At 42.6% G+C, this 20944-nt stretch overlaps 2 protein-coding genes across 4 annotated transcripts; both read right to left on the bottom strand.

The window, feature by feature from the left end:
* Window positions 1-331: 331 nt before the first annotated feature.
* Window positions 332-5534, bottom strand: LOC130208025 (troponin T, cardiac muscle isoforms-like). Its single transcript, XM_056436879.1, has 10 exons — window positions 5319-5534; window positions 5138-5159; window positions 4977-5040; window positions 4758-4874; window positions 4589-4666; window positions 3870-3971; window positions 3664-3773; window positions 3476-3566; window positions 2590-2630; window positions 332-735 (listed from the first exon to the last, which is right to left on the bottom strand). The coding sequence occupies exons 4-10, from the start codon at window positions 4854-4856 to the stop codon at window positions 696-698; spliced, it is 561 nt and encodes a 186-aa protein (XP_056292854.1). The 5' UTR covers window positions 4857-4874; window positions 4977-5040; window positions 5138-5159; window positions 5319-5534; the 3' UTR covers window positions 332-695.
* Window positions 5535-7752: 2218 nt separating this feature from the next.
* Window positions 7753-18175, bottom strand: LOC130208023 (troponin I, slow skeletal muscle-like). Of its 3 annotated transcripts, XM_056436877.1 has the most exons (5): window positions 17134-18175; window positions 16769-17014; window positions 16225-16401; window positions 15304-15431; window positions 7753-7801 (listed from the first exon to the last, which is right to left on the bottom strand). In XM_056436877.1, exons 1-4 carry the CDS (start codon window positions 17185-17187, stop codon window positions 15330-15332), a joined length of 579 nt encoding a protein of 192 aa, XP_056292852.1. In that variant the 5' UTR covers window positions 17188-18175; the 3' UTR covers window positions 7753-7801; window positions 15304-15329. The 3 variants fall into 3 exon arrangements, with proteins under 3 accessions (XP_056292852.1, XP_056292851.1, XP_056292853.1); XM_056436876.1 differs by lacking the exon at window positions 7753-7801 and having other exon boundaries at window positions 14947-15431; window positions 17134-18171; XM_056436878.1 differs by lacking the exons at window positions 7753-7801; window positions 17134-18175 and having other exon boundaries at window positions 14947-15431; window positions 16769-17121.
* Between the last annotated feature and the right edge of the window lie 2769 nt (window positions 18176-20944).

Raw genomic sequence — 20944 nt, 5'->3', positions numbered from 1 at the left:
TTGTACGTGTCCCGCGCCTCTTGGCTTCTGGTTGAAAGCAGGTTGAAACACTTCTGGGCAGATTAACAACACATCTTTCAAATTCTGTTTACTCCACCCGTATCATTTATTTGCACCGACTGCACCTGTTGTTGCCATCGTTGCACTGTGACCTCAACAGTTCAAGTCATGTAAATCACCCAACGGCCAGGAGGGAATTCTGTGATCATGGGTGACACTTTGTGGACACAATTAGGCTAAAGAAGGTATTTTTAATTTAAAAAATATATATAATTAGTGTTCCCACGAGTGAAGGAACTTAAAACTTAAGAGGCAGAGGCAACCATTTCCAGTTTGTTAAACAAAGATTTTCTTTTAATTCATTGCAACCACAAATACACACAATAACTAATTAATTACTCTATGTGGTAGGACATGGAACTGCGGTTACATACATTGAAAATCCTATTCCAGTGGTGTCCTATAGTAAAGTTATTTTAATGGGTTACGCGTCATCTGTCAAATCCCTGTTTAATAAACACAAGCTGTAACGCCTCCGTTGGCTACTGCTCGACTGCTACATTCCTGCAGATGAACGTGGCATGCACTTTGTTTCACGGATGGCTTATTTAAGAGCGTTTGTAATTCTGTCCGTAAAAATGTATGTGCAGTTATTGTCAGGCGATGGCAGTTTTCCTTCAGGTTGACGTCACGCCTTACTTCCTCAGGCCGCGCTTGCTTCTGCTGCCCTTTGATCTGAGAATGAAGTGAAAGCCGTCAGATTTCCTCCATATCAGCCACAAACCTGCAGAGCGCTCCACAACCCAGTGCCTCCCATATTAATTGCATGTGTGTGTTGGAAGCCTTTAATTTGGGCTGCGTGTCTCGGCGGTCTGTTGATTCTCATGAACGTCGGACATTTTAATATTTATTGTGATGTAAATAAATCGCTCACTTTGGCTGCATTTGACATTTAAATTATTCTAGGGAAATTCGCGCTGCAGAAAGGAAACCTGAGACGTCAAAAGCAAGCCTTTTTCCAATAAGTCTACTAACTATAATCCTCGTCGTTCAGAATGTGGCCATTAGCCGCTCGCTCGCCGCACTTGCATGAAACAGCTACAGACAGCAGTTTCTTTTATGTGTTTACAATCGGGTTAATGTTATGCCTGGGCCCATTGCAGTTCGTTCCTCACCAGCAGTGGACTACAAAGAGCAAAATACAAAGAGCTGCTGCTGGCCTCCGATGCTCTTCTGAGAGCTTGTCATAGCTGTCTGCTGTTGTAACGGGATTTGCTACCAAATAGTTGGCCGCTATCTTTATCTGCTGTTGCTACCGAGGCACCTGATCCCTGCAGCTTCACAACAAACACATACATATTTACATTTCAGGTGAAACTGTTTAAAAAAAAAAAAGTAAACCTTTATTTAACCAGGTGAGTCCCATTGAGATTAAAAATCTCTTTTTCTATGGTGACCTGGCATGACATACCATATCTGAACATGAATTGGGGCTGTTTTCATTTGAGAATAAAGTCAAATTAAGAATTTATTTCACAGGGATTCGTCTTTGAAATGATCAGTTTCAGATTTATGGGAGTCAATGTCATATTCTGCAGGAAAAAACATTATAAGGTTTGAACCTGGACCCTTATTGTAGCCGACATCAGGGGGAAGGATCCACGTCATTTGGATGACAGCGGGGTCTGGTCACTGTTTTATTGTGAGCGACATCAACACAGATGATACTGCATAGCAGCGAGAAGATCTCACAGCTGTTGTCCCTGGATTTAAACCCCATCTATCCTTCAAGACGTAGGAGCGCATGCATGTTGTTCAGATACCCCGGGGTGCCCTTTGTCGAAACACGTCTCGTATGCTCGGCCCCTTTCTGTTTACCCGGTCTGGTCCGGCTACTCTGGAAACGTTGGTCCTGCTGTCACTGCAGCCGACTCAACCGGCTGCAACTGTTGCCGCTTCAAACTTAACGAAGATTAGCGCAGCGAGACAAACTGAGAGGGAAGCTGAAATAGGAGGAGGTGGAAACTTGATGAGGTCACTCGCTGAACGTTTTACTTCAAGGCCGACTTAAGTTCAGATTGATTATTGGTTACTTTTCTTTAGTTATTGCATTTTGTATTTATACCTGTCTTGATGAAAGATCCTATTTGATATCAGATGAACCTATGTTGCGGTGTTGGAAGATGTAGCCTATTCAGATATTTCACAAAAGTAAAAGTAGGATTACCACTTTGCAGAAATACTCTGTCACTGGAGTAAAAGTAGGACAAAAGTGATGGCATCAAAACATACAAGTGCGGTAACATAGAAGTACAAAAAGTAAAACTGCTCATTATGTGGAATGGCCCATTACAAATTAATGTTTACTTTATCACTGGATTATAACGGTTAATGCATGAATGTGTGTTGTTTGTATTTTTTTACATTTTTTAAATCTAAACTGGTAAATGTGGGGAAAATCTTTATATGTTTATCCCGTAAAATGAAATGAATTTTTAATTTACCACATAACTACTTTCATGCAGTAGCCAACATGTGTTAAAATCATAACATGTGCCCTCTGATGTATCCATAACACAATAGACTTACACTTTCTGGTGATCACTGACCCGGTTTCTCAGCACGGTGATCTGTGGAAATGGTCAAAGAAATGTATTGACAAGACATCCAGCCGACTGAAGCTAACATGTTGTTGTAGCCTATGTTTGACCATTTAAAAAAAGTATTATGACATCAAAATGTTTCTGAAAAAAAAGCAAGAAGCCTAAAATTAACCTACTGCTTGTTTAACCCTTGTGTTGCCTTAGGGTCATTTTGACCCGAATCAATATTACACCCTCCCCCCGCTTTAGGATTAATTGGACCCCATTCAATGTTTAATGTCGGTGTTCTTTCGGTAGTCAACAAACAAACATAAAGTGCCTCACACTTAAACTTGGAAAACAATATTAATTCTAATAATTTTCTGGAGGTTTTAATTGCTGGCATCAAATTGAACCCAAAGGGTAAAATATGTTAGTAAATATAAAGGTAACAGGAGGGTGAAACATTGAATCGGGTCAAAATGACCCAAAGGCGGGGGGAGGATGTAATATTGGTTCGGGTCAAAATGACCCTAAGGCAACACAAGGGTTAAGTTAAAGCTAGCTTGTGAGATAGCTACAGTTAGCGTTAGCTGGAGCTAAATCTATCAACTTTTTACTGTCTCCTTTCAAATAAAAAATAATTTCTAATGATTTTACATGTTAGTAACTCAATGACCTCCTAAATGCTAAATACATGTGTCCAGTCAAACTGCTACCCAAGAGGTAAGATAATATTACAACTTATCTGTTCAACTGTTTGGCTAGCGAGCTTAAAGCTATTTCCTCCTCACTGTTTTTCAGAGTGCAGGAAGGCAGTCTCGGTAGGCCTGCATCCCATAATCACAACGGGTTGGTGCCGTATGCTGAACGCGATGATGCGATTACCTTACCTCGTACTTTTGCCTCGCTTGTTTATCCTGATGATCAAACTTCTCGGCCTCCAGCTGGCGAACCCGCTCCCACAACTCTTTGGCTTTTTCCCTGCATCGGCACGGAAAAAAGAAAGCGATCGATGGATTGGAGTCCATCGGAGTGAACACGAGGCATTCTTTTGTCACCGTGTTTATTTATATCTCACCTGAGTCGGTCCTCTTTCATGTGATCGACATTTAACTCTTGGCGTCGATCGTTGAGGATCTTCTTCTTCTTTTCCCGCTCCGTTTGTTTTTTCCCGCCCGGCTTGGACTGCTGTTGGGGAAGAGGGCACATGGAGCGATGTGCACATGTACACGCATGACATGCTTGGGAATTATTGTTTCAGATATCAAGAAAAAAGATCTTCACGTTGCATCCGGTGTAACTAAAGTTGGACAGAATCATCTTCTTCCTTGCATCGTCGGCAGCTTTCTTTTTCGCCTCGCCCTCTTCTTTTCTCGCTTTCTCTTCCTGATGGGAAACACGAGGTTACCTTCTAATGACGTTGTTTACAGAGTTTCGATGTCTCAACTTGGTTTAATTCAATGTAAGATTGATTTATAGCTGAGATTGGCCTGGGGTATGACTTTGGCAGGGCTCTCAAGTTTTGAAGACAGGCAAGAGTGACATTTCCATCAGCCCCCCCCCCCCGCCCCCCCAGAACGACATTTTCGGATATTTTCGTCAGTCGCGCGCAATTCCAGGATGCTTTATTTTCATTGGTTGCTGGATTAAATCTTACCCAGATACGGGTTTTTTTTCTGATTGGCTATTTTGTAGCCCATTTCTTTTTTCCTGATTGGCTGATAAGTGGCTCCTCACAGCAGAACTCCAGGGGAGCGCTTGATTCCTCTACGGTGAGGCCAGCTCATGTTTGCGCGCTGCGGCACATTAAAACATTAAATAGCCGAGAGTTGTTTTCAGCGTGAGAAATACGATGTGTGGCGGGAGTGCGTGATTTAAGACCGAAATGCGTGAGTGTCACGCTCAATGCGTGTGACTTGAGAGCCCTGCTTTGGGTTTAGGAAAATGATCTATCCTACGGTTCCAGTTAGTCCTCAGGATGTTATTTCTCTTTGTATACGTACATTCAATCTGTTCTGTCGTTCTTTTTCTCTCTCCGCCCTGATCTTCGTCTGCTCTGCTCTCTCTGACCTGCGTGTCTCCTAAAGTAGGAAAGAAAAAATATTTTTTACAGACCAAAGCTAAATGACGTCGACTCAAAATGCAACTAAAGTAAGTGAGATGTGAACATACAATGCGATCTGTGAGGCTGAGAAGCTCCTCCTCCTCCTTCTTACGCTTGTCAAAGTGAGAGTCGATCAGAGTGTGGAGCTCAGTCAGGTCCTTCTCCATTCTTTTTCGATGAATGTCCTGAGAGTATAGCGAGAAGTTGAATTCTGAGTTTATCCAATAATTTGCCCTTCTAAAATATACAGACAGGTGTAACTGTGATCCGTGCTGAGACGAACTCACATCAAAGTCCACTTTCTCTCCCTCTGGGATCTTAAGAGGCGCCAAGCCGGGCACAAAACCAGGCCTGCGGAGGAGGATAGAAAGATGAAGATATTTTCTGAGGTTAATATGTCTCTCACTTCAATTTATGTTATATTAATACGTAAAATCTCTGTTCTTACTTTGATCTGCCCTTTTCCTCGTCTGTTTACACACACAAAAGAAACAGCGATGTAAAATCTATAGTTTACGAGTCAATATATTATACATATAAGAAATGCTTGCATGAATAAACCCAAAGAACAAAATTGTTCGATAGTTGCACAACAAATAGTCTCTGGGCTTCTTATAACCCGTTCATACCTGCATCATTGTCCTCTGAAGTCTCTGTTAAAAGAGGAGCAGTGCAAAGTCAAACATTTCACACAGACATGTAGAGAATTATAAGACTGATGAATAAAGTCACAGGTGACTCTCAGTAAGATTTACGTAAAGACATTTAAATATCTATATGATTGTAAAAACAGGTTTTAAATTTGATGCAAGGAATTACTGCTGGTAAATTCTATATTTTATTATTATTATTAAATACATGACAAAATCACAATTCAACCTCACCAAAATTAAAAGTCAATAGGTGACAAAATAAAAGTAATAAGGACCCCTTCAGTAATTCAAACAATTAGGGAACCAATATTTTTGTTCTTTCGATGCCCTTCTGGTCATGAAGGTCGTCAGACGATACAATCAAGTGTTCTGGTTGATCGACACAATCCTGCTCGTTTAAAGGAAGCTGTCAATAATGAATGAGCTGGAATGACCTCGGTCGACTGTGTGACTGAGCTGACAAAGCGGAGCACTGATGCCGGACTTATCCAGAGAGGAATGCAGGTGAGAGGACGCGGCTTCAGATCAACCATCACAGATAACATGTATGCCACCTGAGTCTCCACCCAGTGACTTCAACACAGAGTACTGTGTCCTTATGTCATGGCATGCTTTTGGACTAATTATATAACACAACTGCACAACTCAAATTGGGAATTTAAATACTAACTGGATTTCGAGCAGACATACAAGTAGATTAATAGTACAGAGAGATAGAATAACACTATATTTCCAGATTTATATTTCATCACAGCCTCATCTCCTCGTAAATTGGAGTGTTGAAGTGTAGCTTAATTTTAAAATATGTTTAAATGTGTGTTTTTGCTGAGAGAAACATGGTTTTCCTTGGACAGCGACAGTATATTATTTATGTACATTTACATTAACACTTTCATTTGAATACATGGTTGACAACAGCGTGTTAAGTAAGAATAAGGTAATCTATTTACAGCCGGCATGCAAACAGATATTAGCATAAGCATTACTACCTTCCACCTCTTCCTCAAGCTCCTCCTCGCCCTCCTCTTCTGCAGCAAAGCAAGCGTGTAGAGTTAGCAAGCAAACAATGTAAAAATCTCAAACGGCATTCAGTTCAATATGACGTCTGTGTATTTTGTACAGTGCCTTCAAAACTTGTATTTCAATTGTTTTTATCGTACTTTTTAAATGTTCTTATATTCTCAAATGTTTTTATTTTATAATTCATTACTGGATGTGTTATCCAGCCCTGCGACAGACTGGCGACCTGTCCAGGGAGTACCTTTGCCCAATGCTCTAGGATATCACTGCAGCTTTCCCACAGTTGCATTCAGCTTTTTCCACTATTTGCAAAGCAGATTCTGTGTTTTTTGTTCTCCACATTTTTCTCCTCATCTAATTGGGCCTCAAAGGCGACAAAGAGCCTCTAGTCAGAGTCCCTTTCCGTAACTCAACCTTCTTCCCCTGCATAGAAGGTAAGCCGAGCCGCATTTAGAGGACCTCTAACAGGCAGACAAAATGAAAGTGGGTATTGTGCATGTGTCGCTGTCTTCCCCAAGGTCCCATATTGAGAACATAAGCTGAACTATATTGCTCTCTGACTGCGTCTCTCCTCCACGTAGAGGGGAGGGCAGGGGGGGGGGGGGGCTGTACAGTGGCCCGCATGGACCGCCTCAAAAAAGGGAGACAGAAATAGAGGCACAACCCTTTGCCTCTATGATGGCGACCCCGTTGCACCTTTTGAATTGGAAGGACAGATCCACTGGGATGTTTTATGTACATAGCGAAAAGTCCCCCGCCTCAGATAGAGAGGACTGACTCAGAGGGCAAAGGTCAATCCGGCAAAAGAGATCAAGGACAGCAGCTGCTTCGACAGTGGCACCAAAAATACAGTATACGCTGCACGGTGGGGCCAGCAGCTTAGCAGATGCGGTGTGTTAAGCGACGGTAAATGCGAGGCTCAAGCGTGTGAAGCGGGTAATAAAGTCGAAGAAAGAAATACAGCCAGCCTCTTAAAGTTTGGATCTAGAAGCAGTTTTTATAGATATTGTTTGTATTTTCATACCAACAATATCCTCGTGGCAATATACTTCACATGTATATTAAACATGAGCGTGGATATTTCTGATATGTCGGCTAAACATGCAGCTTAGAGCCAATATTCATGCTTTCCCCCCTTTTTCCCCCCACGTGAACAGCTCTGTAGCATCCAGCCAGTCAGAATGATCGAGCAGCTATTCACAACACCCCAAATACAAACTGTGGAGACCCATCTCCAACCGACAAATAGACTTACGTTGTCCCCTAGAAGAAAAGAAGAAGAAAAAAAAAAAAAATCACACCCAAAAATATTTTTTTGTTGCAATCGATTCCACCGTGGCATCATTTCAGTTGACATCACTTTTCTATTTTACAGAAACGAAGCGTTTACTCACTCGTTATAGGCGTCTTCTGTGTCCGACATGTTTAGGATGCAGCGCCTGGGGAAGTAAAGTCCAAATTCAAAGGAGGAAAGGGAGCGACACTCTGCACCGACGCCCACCTGGGGTAAGAAGATGAACGCTAAATTTAATCCAAGTCTCAATTGACTGAATTAAATCCTCATAAGGAGAGGACCTAGGACTTACCTGGATAGTGAGATGTGCACTTCAAACTGGGCTCAATGGGGAATTGTATACTGTGCCCTTCTCTGTGGGCCATAAGCTTTTAAGCCCAGAAATGGATCACATGGCGGCAAGCTACCCACGTCTACAATGGGTGGGCACATACCTGCAAACAGATGGCAGATGGCATTAACTAGAATGGGAAAACTACCATTCTCCATGGACTTGCATTGTCTATTTTTACACGGCCAAACCTAAGGCTGACCAGCGCAGGATTATTCCACTTAAAGGGTCTCGGTAACTCAAGTCTGCCAGACAACAGGAAGGTTAGAAATAATCCTTGTGGCTCAAGCTCCCCTTGATTTACAAGCAAAGAAACGTATTCTTAAATCGTTATGATTCTGCAGATTAATGGCACATTTGTGACGCAACATCGTGAAACAGCAACAGTGTGTTCCCTAAACTGGATGTGTTACGCAACCGTATCAATGACCATTATTCCCACAGGAAAGGAGTAAAATAAGACTCACTCCCTTCACAGGCACCGTCTCCTGCACCTCGCCTTTATTCCCTGCCCTCACATGCAATAACGTGCGGTAAACACCCTTCCCTGGCCCTTCCATGCCAAGTCTTTTGATACTCCCAGTGTTTTCTTTGAATATTGTCTCTGACCCCACAATCGGGATTCTGACTCATCAGTCATCAGTCTGAGCCAAAATATATCAGCGTAACGGATTGAATGGAGTTTCCTCCCTCCAGCTCAGCTCAGGCTTTGTTTACAGGATTGTTTTGATGCCCCTTTGAAGCCTTCGGTGGATAAGTTCAAGTCCCGAGTCAAGTCTTGCAGCAGCATCAGACAAGTCTTCAGAAGTCAAAAGGATCCGGTATCTGAAGGCTGTCATATAACATGTTAAAATTCGTCATCTAAAGCCATGTTATTAGTGTTTTTACATCACTAAATTCGTGAGGTGTTTAGATATCATGCGAGCAAAGTTTGATTCAAGCATGGATGGCTTGATGGGCACAGGCCCAGGGGCCCAAAGTGTCAGGCCCCCCCACCTCCCTGGCCTTCACCTACGAAACATCACTTCAAGAGACACTGACCAAGGAATGAAGAAGAGACTCAAAATGAAAAACATAAACAATCAACAGCTGCAAAATGACCACATGAAACATAACAACTACCAAGAGAATGGCCGAACAAATGGATGCTGAATGACCACAAAGAGACACAAAACAACTAGACAAACAATTGTTACGCTTTGGTCTTTTTCGTGTCTGTGCCCAGGGGACCATTGACTCATAATCCGCCCATGGACTCAGAAATGTACGAGCAAGTATTATGATACATCCCTAAATCCCTAATTGTGTTTATTAGGTGCAAGACAGCTGAGTCCACATGAAAGAATGTGTGCTGATCTGTTGCTATACTATACAATACAGATATACAACACTGCAATGTATTGTCGACTCCATTACCGTGGTGGGGCGAGCTCTCATATTATTCAATACATACTTGGAACAAGAGAAGCACCGGTTTCCAGAAACATTTAGAAACCACAAATTATTTGTATATTGTATTGTGTGTGTGTCTGTTAGTTTTTGAGTAATGTACTTTTGATGATGGTTCAAAGGAATCTCTTTGATGCAACATGTACACTACCGTTCAAAAGTTTGGGGTCACCCAGACAATTTTGTGTCTTCCATGAAAACTCACACTTTTATTTATCAAATGAATTGAACATTTCATAGAACATATAGTCAAGACATTGACAAGGTTAGAAATAATGATTAATATTTGAAGTATTAATTTTGTTCTTCAAACTTCCAGCTCAAAGGAAGGCCAGTTGTATAGCTTATATCACCAGCATAACTGTTTTCAGCTGTGCTAACATAATTGCACAAGGGTTTTCTAATCAGATATTAGTCTTCTAAGGCGATTAGCAAACACAATGTACCATTAGAACACTGGAGTGATAGTTGATGGAAATGGGCCTCTATACACCTCTGGAGATATTTCATGAGAAACCAGACGTTTCCACATAGAATAGTCATTTACCACATTAACAATGTATAGTGTGTATTTTTGATGAATTTAATGTTATCTTTATTGAAAAAACAGTGCTTTTCTTTGAAAAATAAAGACATTTCTAAGTGACCCCAAACTTTTGAACGGTAGTGTACATGTGAAGTAATTGGGATAGTACTAGTTGTGAGTTTTATAATGTATGTAATTAGGACTATTTAAATTCTGGAGTTTGGCTTCGAGATAAAAACTTTAGTTTTGTTCTTTGTAATATAAGTATAAGAAGTTATGCATATATTACAGTATAAGATAAACACATTAATGCCGACACGTATCTCTCTTATATGAAAGGTTGGCGTTGTGTTATAGATTTATGTGTGGCCTCTGGTGGAATCAAATAGCCTCTACTGATCTATTTCCTGTTTCAACAATAGCCCATTGTCATTCATGAGCAGAGCCTTTGACATACATATGTAATACAGATTTTGATCTTTACACATGTCATGTTTTTAACCCCTTAATAAAACACTGAAATCATGAAGTATGTGTGTGAATGTTCACAGTGGGTGTTGCTTCATCCGTTTGCTCCAACATAATCAACCGTGTCCGGTCGATCACAGTAATAAGCCTCAATAACTTTCCTTTGATTCAATAACACCTTGTATTCCTGATAGTATTGTTGCAAACCCCACCCATCTGGCACCGGAGTCCAATAAAACAAACAGAAAGCACTTAGAGCTGCTGCTTGTAAACCCTGAGAAGAGAGCAGCCCTGGCAATGAATGCCAGACCAAACAAGAGGCCATTTATGTTATTCATATCATCGTTACAATAAACTGTGAATTTAGTTCACACATACAATACTTTGAGTTTGTCTTTGAAATCTGTCAGAAAACCGATTATAAAGTGATGCTGACACCTTGTGGTGGAAACGTCATGCTGCACTTTCTCACTTATCTGAACGTTACCTTTCTTTAGATACATAAAAGATTCACACGAATTAAAATAAATACAAATAAGATATAGTGGCCTTTTGTGGGAACCCAAACCCCATCTAACATATCACAGTTTAAAGCTTAAACAAATACCTTAATCACAAATTATAGATTATATCTGAAATAATTTAATCAAAGGCTATCTAATTTTAAAACACATTTTTAGTTATAGTGCAATGATATCAAACAGTTGCTGTTTTCAGCTTCTCAAATGTGAGATTAATTGGATTTATTTTGACTTGTTAAGGATACAATAAGGTATTTGATAAATACCGTTAACTCTTTAATTGCGTTTCTGCACTTCTTTAAACGGACCAGGTATCCCGATGCGCACGTGACACACACTCTACTCGTCGGTGTGCAGATCAAACGCCTCACAGTGAAGCGGGCCATTTGAACTGATGACGCCCTCGCGCGCCCCAGCTGGCCAATTAGCGTTTCAAGACGACGCTAACCGTCCGGGCACGAGACTCAGGTCGCTCCAAGACAGATATGTGGAGGTAATAACGATATTTAGCATTATACAGGGCTCTCCAGTGTCACGCATTGAGCGTGAGACTCACGCATTTCGGTCTTAAGTCACGCACTCCCGCCACACATAGTATTTCTCACGCTGAAAAAAAACTCGGCTATTTAATGTTTTAATGTGCCGCAGCGCGCAAACATGAGCTGGCCGCGCTGCCCTCACGGTGGAGGAATCAAGCGCTCCCCTGGAGTTCTGCTGTGAGGAGCCACTTATCAGCCAATCAAAAAAAAGAAATGGCTACACAATAGCCAATCAGCTTCTGCTGCTGCTGCTGATGGAAATGTCACTCTTGCCTGTCTTCAAAACTTGAGAGCCCTGATTATATGTGGAGTTAATAACGATATTTAGCGTTATATGTGGAGGTAATAAGGATATTTAGCGTTATGTGAAGGTAATAACGATATTTAGCATTATGTGTGGAGTTAATAACGATATTTAGCATTATATGTGGAGGAAATAACGATATTTAGTGTTATACGTGGAGGTAATAAGGATATTTAGCATTATATGTGGAGTTAATAAGGATATTTAGTGTTATATGTGGAGGTAATAAGGATATTTAGCGTTATATGTGGAGTTAATAAGGATATTTAGCGTTATATGTGGAGGTAATAAGGATATTTAGCATTATATGTGGAGTTAATAAGGATATTTAGCATTATATGTGGAGGAAATAACGATATTTAGCGTCATACGTAGAGGTAATAAGGATATTTAGCATTATATGTGGAGTTAATAAGGATAGTTAGTGTTATATGTGGAGGTAATATGGATATTTAGCATTATATGTGGAGTTAATAAGGATATTTAGCGTTATACGTGGAGGTAATAAGGATATTTAGCATTATATCAGAATCAGAATCAGAATCAGAAACAGGTTTATTGCCAAAGAATGAATGTTTTCACAAACAAACGAGGAATTTTTTTTGGTGGAAGGTGCAACATTTGGACATGACAAACAACAATCAACGCAAGGAGGGAGGAGGAGTGGGAGGAAGAGGGAGGAGGAGGAAGAGGAAGGAGCGGGAAGAAGGAGGAGAGAGGAAGGTGGAAGAAGAGGTGGTAGTCCTGGGGGTGACAGTCAGTCAGTCCGGGGTCCATTGATGAGCCCGACCGCCGTCGGGAAAAAGCTATTGGTGTGGCGGGAGGTCGTGGTCATGATGGACCGCAGCCTCCTCCCCGAGGGGAGGGACTCGAACAGGTAGTGTCCAGGGTGGGAGGGTCGGCGACAATCTTTCTGGCCCGCTTCAGTGACCTGGAAGTGAACAGGACCTGGAGGGAAGGCAGATTGCAGCCGATAACCCTCTCGGCCGAGCGGATGATGCTCTGCAGCCTGCGCTTGTCTTTGGCTGTGGCTGCAGGGTGCCAGACGGTGATGGAGGAGCAGATGATGGACTCAACGATGGCCGAGAACTGTACCATCATCTTCCCTGGCAGGTTGAATTTCCTCAGCTGCCTCAGGAAGAACATCCTCTGCTGGGCCTTCTTGGAGATGGAGCCGATGTTCAGCTCCCACTTGAGGTCCTGGGAGATGATGGAGCCCAGGAAGCGGTAGGACTCCACAGCGTCGACGGGGGAGTCACACAGGATGAGAGAGGCGGGTGGGGCTGCATTCCTCCTGAAATCCACAACCATCTCCACTGTCTTCAGAGCGTTGAGCTCCAGGTTGTTCTGGCTGCACCAGGTCACCAGATGGTCAGTCTCCCACCTGTAGGCGGTCTCGTCCACGCCAGAGATGAGTCCAATGAGGGTGGTGTCATCCGCGAACTTTAGGAGCTTGACGGACTGGTGACTGGAGGTGCAGCTGTTGGTGTACAGGGAGAACAGCAGAGGGAGAGAACACAGCCTTGGGGAACCCGTGCTGGTGGTCCGGAGCCTGAGAGCCTCACGTGCTGCTTCCTGTCGGTCAGGAAGTCTGTGATCCACCTGCAGGTGGAGTCGGGCACGTGCAGCTGGGAGAGCTTGTCCTGCAGCAGGGACGGGATGATGGAATTGAAGGCAGAGCTGAAGTCCACAAACAGGATCCGGTTCCTCGGGAGTCCAGATGCTGGAGGATGTAGTGAAGGGCCATGTTGACTGCATCGCCTGCAGACCTGTTGGCTCTGTAGGCGAACTGCAGGGGTCCAGGAGTGGGTCGGTGATGGTCTTGAGGTGTGACAGGACCGGACTTCATGACCACAGAGGTCAGGCGACTGGCCTGTAGTCATTGAGTCCTGTGATCTTGGGTTTTGGGGACGGGATGATGGTGGAGGCCTTGAAGCAGGTTGGAACGTGGCATGTCTCCAGGGAGGTGTTGAAGATGTCGGTGAACACCGGAGACAGCTGGTCAGCACAGTGCTTCAGGGTGGAGGGGAGACGGAGTCCGGGCCCGCTGCTGCGGGGTTCTGCTTTTAAACAGCCTGTTGACGGATCTCTCCAGGATGACGCGCTGAGTTGATGGAGGGTGCTCCAGAGGTGTGAGCCCCTGATGGGCTGGGGAGGGTGGGCTGATGGTCTGTGGCTTGTTGGTGGGGCTGTGGGGATTGTCTCAGGACTGCTCCATTGTCTTTCAAAGCGGCAGTAGAACTCATTTAGCTCATCTGCCAGAAGCACATTGTTCATGGAGTGGGGTGATTTGGGCTTGTAGTTGGTGATCTGCCTGAGCCCTCTCCAGACAGAAGCAGAGTCATTTGCTGAGAGCTGCTGTTGCAGTTTCTCAGAGTACAGTCGTTTAGCATCTCTCACCGCCTTGCTAAACCTGTATTTGGACTCTGTGTACAGGTCCTTGTCCCCACTCCTGAATGCCTGGTCCTTCTGCAGTCTTAGCTTCCTGAGCTCCGCTGAACCAGGGTTTGTCGTTGTTATAACTCACCCTGGAGCTGGATGGAATACAGCTGTCCTCACAGAAGCTATGGAGTTAATAAGGATATTTAGCGTTATATGTGGAGTTAATAAGGATATTTAGCATTATATGTGGAGGAAATAACGATATTTTGCATTATATGTCTAGGAAATAACGATATTTAGCGTTATATGTGAAGTTAATAACGATATTTTGCATTATATGTGGAGGTAATAACGATATTTAGCGTTATATGTGGAGTTAATAACAATATTTAGCGTTATACGTGGAGGAAATAACGATATTTAGCGTTATATGAGTTAATAACGATATTTCGCGTTATATGTGGAGGAAATAACGATATTTAGCGTTATGTGTGGACAAAATGAGCATCAAGACGGAGCTTCCCGTCGTGCGGCCCTCGGCAGCAGACAAGTCTCTACTCACGTCACCGCTCCACGTCACCAGTTCACAGGAGGTAATATTAACCGACCCTCTTTTTGCATTGCGGAGTAACTGTCAATCAATTCTTTGTAACGGCTGAACCTCCGGTTTGGTAGCCTGGTTCGTTTTGCGTTTCCCTGCTGTTTGGTGAACTATTAACCTCAGTTGCTGCACATTTCATCACAACAGCTGTTTGATGTGAATAAATGCAAAAGTTTCACTTCTTTTAATCTTCAAAGAATGAAATGCAACCACATAGACCCACCAGTGAGAGAATGAGCATAGGCAGTCCCTGAGACCACAGTGCCACAACAAATAACAATCTGAATTGACAAAACAATAGATACATATTAGAAATAGATACAGCTTCATTACAGCTCCTTTATTATGACACTTCTTCGACTCTATAATAATGTGATTATTTCAGCGATATTGGAAACGAAACATGCAGACAATTTGTGAAAATGTATTGAATCTTGAAACAAACCCCCCCACCAAAAAATCTCGGTGACCCGGTGAAGTGCATCAGAGTTTAAATTAATTGTATCTGTCGTGGTGCATTCTTCACTCTTTGGTGTAGAGGCGATGGTAACGTCAGACGTCTACTGGGTTTGGCCTTTCGCCGTCGAACATCTTCTTGCGGCCCTCCATGGCCTCCACGTTCTTCCTCCAGTCGCTCACCTCCGCCGTCTTCTCCTGCACACAGAGCGACACGGAGACGTTTGTAAAGTCCTCTCGCCGTGTGGCGTTTGCTCTGCACAGTTGCATACGTCACGCTTCTATTCTGCCGCAGCCGCCTAATGAAACCAACTCCCTCTAGGTCAGGGGTCGGGAACCTATGGCTCGCGAGCCATATATGGCTCTTCCGGTGACGGCATATGGCTCCCAGACAATTTTGAGTAAAAAAAATATATATCTCCGCCCGCCACCCTGTAATTTTCTCTATAGCGCCAGATTACAGCAGAAGTAATCTAAGGTCCTTTTCTTAAAGATGTCTTTGTTCTTCTTTTAAACTAAACAGCCATCTGATATTGATCGTCTCTACACACCAGCATGTCATTTCTGTCTCTACGTGTCGCGTTAACACTTCTCGGCTCGCCGTCTCGCGCGCCACAGAGCTCCGATGCCGGCGCGGAGCAAAAAAAAAAGTCACCTGCACCCCCCCCCCCCCTATACTATATGGCTCTCAATGAAATATATTTAGAAATATTTGGCTTTTATGGCTCTCCCAGTCAAAAAGGTTCCTGACCCCTGCTCTAGGTGTCCGTGTTAAACGTGACGCCTGGCCCCCTTTGTGTGTGCCGGTGGTTTTTAATTTTGTTCGGGCGAGCCGAGGATGCCGTGAATCAGCTTCACACTCCGTCGGGCCGACAATCAGCCAAAGGCAACTGTGCAACATAAATCACCGCCATGGGAAGCGTGCCGTGTGCCGTTGAATTAAATCACGATTGTGTGTTTTTTGGGCTTTTGTGTTTTTTTCCAAACCCACCTTCTCTGTGTCCTCCTTCTTGACCGATTTGAGATTAGCTCGCAGGTCCAGAGAGACCTTGTGCTTGTAGCCCAGTAGGGAGCGCAGGATGGCGTCAGCAGAGACCCTCACCCTTCTCAGGCTGGGTCTCTTAAACTTCCCCCGCAGGTCCAAGACCTTGATGTTCAGGTCTTTGATCTGTCGAGAAAAGAGGACAGGAAGTACATCTCGGTCATTTTCTGCAGACGGTGAACATCAATTCAACCGTTGTCCCATTGTGGAACCGGCTGATATAATAACAAACCGCGTTGGTGTTTGGACATAAATAACTTGTCTCACTTCCCCAGCTTGCTGCTGCAGCTTCGATAAATGCGTTTATTTAATCTTTAGTGTCGCCGGTGTGGAAACGATCACAGCGGTTCATTGTGGCCTTTTCGAGGTAGAGTTACCTCTCTGGTGTCGTGCGAGACTTTGGCTTCGATATCGTACCGCTCCTCGTCCACCGCGTCTATTTTGGCATGCAGCTCTTTGCATAGCGTCTAGAAACAGAATGAGGATCTTCTACCTGCAGATCGTCTGAGGACAAGCCACCGATCTGTAAAGGAGGAGATCTTTCGTCCAGGTACTTTGCCTTCTGGTTCTCTTGTTCTTCTAACTCCTGCTCCAGCTCCTCCTGGGCCCTGGCGACCATCAAGCTCTCAAATACCACACTCAAAGTAAATTTCCCTGTGGGACTCTCTTTTCTTTGCAAATTGTCCCGAGGACTCACCTTCAGCAGAAGCTTCCGATAGGCAGAGATTTGAGGTTTTCCCTGCAAAAGTGAATATGTTTTGGAAAATTGTCGGCAACATTTCAGGAGTGCAGCGACTTAATATCTGCGCCTCTTCAATGATTAAATCCCTTAGTGGGTCGTGTCTTGTGAAGTCTTACCTCCGGTCTGTGGGAAGAAAATAAAGAGAGGACACAGAAATGTAGCATTAGCATTCAATTGCAGATTGTAAAACACTTATGATGATGTAATCTGATATTTGGCATATAATATTTCGTGATCTGTTACGCAATATTTCCAGATGATAATTTATCATCTTTCAATGGTATCGTGATGAAACCGTATCTAGAGATATTGTGATTCCCAAATACAACGTCTGAATTGATATAACAACAATGTCCTGCTGCAGGTATGAAAATACTGAGGACGTGTAGTTTTATTCCCTTCAGTCCTTCACCCACCAGAGGGCAATAGAGACCTGATCTCACACAGTATACAACCACATTACCATGTGGTTATTTGACAGACTATAAGTTGTATTGAATTACCAGTAAACATGCAACATTTTTTGATATATATCGTTATCGAGATATGAAATTGACCTATATCGGGAGAGAACATTTTTGCCCTATAGTTCCTATAGATAAATCTGACTTGCTGTATTAAACTGACACTCTGATTTGGAAATGGAAACAATAACAAAAAACACAATCCACTTACGCTTTCTCAGGCATCTTGGCTATTTCAATTCCCCCTAGAAGACAAAAATAAAACCTTTTGCCTCTGACGTGCTCGACAGTTGGGGACCGCGGGGGCTTAACTGGTTTCCCTTTTAGCTGCATTCCACGTGTCGTGTTACGAGAATGCAATCGTGATGCCATGTTTCTAGAGACACGTTGATCTTTTAAAGCTGTCCTAAATGTTAGTTTTTACTCTGTGGCTTTTTATTGTTCTTTAACAATGATTTGTAAATGATACATTACATTACTAAATTGTTTAACTTTTACATTATTGATGGTCTAAAAGATTGTTTTGTCACATCAACGTTTCAAGATATCCAGTCTACTCTCGCATCAGTCAACAAAAAGCATCATCTCTCAATTTAAATGCTGGAATAATGAAACTTTTGGCTCTGGCAAAACTACTCTGGATACATTATCAAAACAGTTGATTATTTTTTAATGTAAATGATTATGTAATTTATCATTCCAGCATTATATTTTAATATACCGTCTATACATGGATATCTTTCCATTTTAATATCTCTAGATTTCTTATAGGCAGCAAATCAAAGATGCCGACTGATTGTTGATCATACGGTCTCTTGAATCGTGGGATATTTACTGGAACAAACATTTCTGTCTGTTTAAAAAAAATAACCCATGAATAATTTATTTTTCTGAAATGTTACTTTTATAATATTATGTATATATATGCATATATCTTATACTTTTATAATCAATACTGTAACATATACAGGACTGTCTCAGAAAATTCAAAAAAAGTAAAGTTCTTTCCATAATGCAATTAACAAAATGTCATGCATTATATTACATTACAAATCAACTGAAATATTGCAAGCCTTTTATTCTTTTAATATTGCTGATTATGGCTTACAGCTTAAGTAAACTCAAATATCCTATCTCTAAATATTAGAATATCATGAAAAAGTATATAGGGTATTAAACAAATCCTTGAATCAATTAACTCCGAAACACCTGAAACACATTTTCAAATGTTTGATTTGTTTTGAAAAGTTATACATTTTTTAAGCCTCTGAAATGCGAATATTTGCTGGTTTTCAGTGTTTTCGGATGGTAAACTAGAATATTGGGGTTACAAAGAGAAAAAGACGAGACATTTAGTTGACGTTTGACAGACTCTGGAATCCTGTTATGAGCTTTATGAGGATTAACCGAGTCATCGAAGATGAACATTATTTGTAATCATGTTCTTATTAAATCCAATTAACAGTAATTTAGAGAGTCATTGTAGCAATGAAACAATATTTGATCCAAAACGGTTACTCGATAGAGTTATTCATCTTTAAGCCTCTAAACCATGTAATATTTGCTCAATTTCAGTGTCCCGGAAAGTAAACTAGAATATTGGGGTTTTGGACCGCCGATGAGAGAAAACAAGACGAGACATTTTAGGACGTCGCCACAGACTCTGGAATCCTGTTATGAGCTTTATGAGGATTAACCGAGTCATCGAAGATGAACATTATTTAGTTGCAGCCCTTCATGGAAGATTGGTCAAGCACTTATTCAGATTATTTAATATTATTTGATCCAAAATGATCCAGTATTTCATCTTCTAAAGTCTAAACCATGTAATCCAATTGATCAATTCATGTCCCAGCTCCATTCACCCCAGCCTCATGAAGTGTAGATTCGCGGCCTTACCTTTCTGTGTCGATGCTGTGGCTGCAACGCGATGGAGAGGAGAGCGCACCAGAATATGCATCTCCTTTGTCCCTCCTCTTTATCACAATGAGACGTAAATAGACACAGACACACACACATTAGAGGGGGCGGTTAACATCGGCTGCGATGCTCGTGTTGTGTCGGCAGATTGATGCCCTCTGCTTCTTTAGAATAATGAAACGACTTTCACTTCAGTCAGTCGTTTATCTGCGTTTCCTCGTTTACATGAAGCTATACAAAGCTTTAGCTATAGGATCTTCTCTGCTCTTATACACCAGCGTTCCTGATCCTAATAGTCGGCTGATGCACAAGTAAAAAAAAAAGAAGATGTGTACATTTATTTTTGACTCTTTATTGAAGCAAACGTTCAGCAGCCGCAGCCAAACAGCTTGTCTTGTTGCTGTAGATGATTATCTGAGATTTTCTTTGGCTCCTGAGAGGGATGTTGGAGACGTGCCCCGTCCCGCCTGAGACGGCAGGGCCCCCGCCGGTCTGATTAGGATCATAGCTGCAGACGATGCTAAGCCCAGGTTTTAAGGCAGGAATGCAGTTTCCAGTTTACATGTAGCTACGGCCACTAAACATAGACAAATTGCAGCACCATGTGATGCTGCCACTCTTTTGGTTTAGGGTCCCGGCTCTTATGTATATCGTATGTGTCACAGGTAGCGAGGTGCAAGAGCTCATGCGCAGAGCAACTGGACAGGACTCACAGTGTGGATAACAAATAACACTCTTTACTGAGGCCAAAAAGCTTACAAAAAACAAGGTCCAAAAAGGGCCAGGCAGAGCATCGGAGGTCAGAACAGGCAGAATACACACTAGCGACACAAAAGACAGGACTACGGACAAAAAACAACAATCCAGCAAGAGACAAGGGAAAGACTGAAACAATATATGGGGGGGGGGAACAGGTGTACGACATGAGACAGTAACGAGACGAGAGTGGCTGTGGGCAGGTGAAGGGAATAAAACAATCAAGGAGACAGGAGTGGCTGTGGGCAGGTGAAGGGAATAAAACAATCAAGGAGACAGGAGTGGCTGTGGGCAGGTGAAGGGAATGAAACAATCAAGGAGACAGGAGTGGCTGTGGCAGGTGAAGGGAATGAAACAATCAAGGAGACAGGAGTGGCTGTGGGCAGGTGAAGGGAATGAAACAATCAAGGAGACAGGAGTGGCTGTGGGCAGGTGAAGGGAATGAAACAATCAAGGAGACACGGAGGAGAGCCCTACAGTATGTGTGCACACTTTTGTATTCGAGTTTGCGTGTGCAGAACATAAACACAGACGACTGGTTCTTGTCTCTGTGATCACACGTGTAAGTGCTCAATGCACTCATGCGAGGACTTGTTACCTTCGCATTGAAAATGCCGGAAGGTTATGTTTTGATCGCCGTGTATTTATTTATTTATTTATTTATATTTGTCGTGTTGTATTCGCAAATCTCAAAAAGTATTGAACCGAATCGCATGAAATTTGGTGGGATGATTGTTTATTATCCGGGGACCAGTTGATTAGATTTTGGGATCGATCGGGTCAAAGG

This window comes from Pseudoliparis swirei, chromosome 18, assembly GCF_029220125.1.
Source record: "Pseudoliparis swirei isolate HS2019 ecotype Mariana Trench chromosome 18, NWPU_hadal_v1, whole genome shotgun sequence".
In the NCBI taxonomy this organism is placed as follows: Eukaryota; Metazoa; Chordata; class Actinopteri; order Perciformes; family Liparidae; genus Pseudoliparis; species Pseudoliparis swirei.
Note: the sequence above shows the minus strand (reverse complement) of the source record. Positions and strands in the feature narration are given on the sequence as shown.

Bases quoted from the DNA above. Each gene is read 5' to 3' on its own strand.
- LOC130208023 (XM_056436877.1), bottom strand. From the start codon at position 17,187: ATGCTAATGCTACATTTCTGTGTCCTCTCTTTATTTTCTTCCCACAGA. The intron at 17,015-17,133 runs GTAAGACTTCAC...TCACTTTTGCAG, and splicing joins TTTCTTCCCACAGACCGGAG to GGAAAACCTCAAATCTCTGC. The intron at 15,432-16,224 runs GTGGGTTTGGAA...CTCTGTGTGCAG, and splicing joins AGAAGGAGGACACAGAGAAG to GAGAAGACGGCGGAGGTGAG.
- LOC130208025 (XM_056436879.1), bottom strand. From the start codon at position 4,856: ATGGAGAAGGACCTGACTGAGCTCCACACTCTGATCGACTCTCACTTT. The intron at 3,774-3,869 runs GTGAAGATCTTT...CTTCCCCAACAG, and splicing joins TTAGTTACACCGGATGCAAC to CAGTCCAAGCCGGGCGGGAA. The intron at 736-2,589 runs GTAAGTCTATTG...CTTCATTCTCAG, and splicing joins GTCAGTGATCACCAGAAAGT to ATCAAAGGGCAGCAGAAGCA.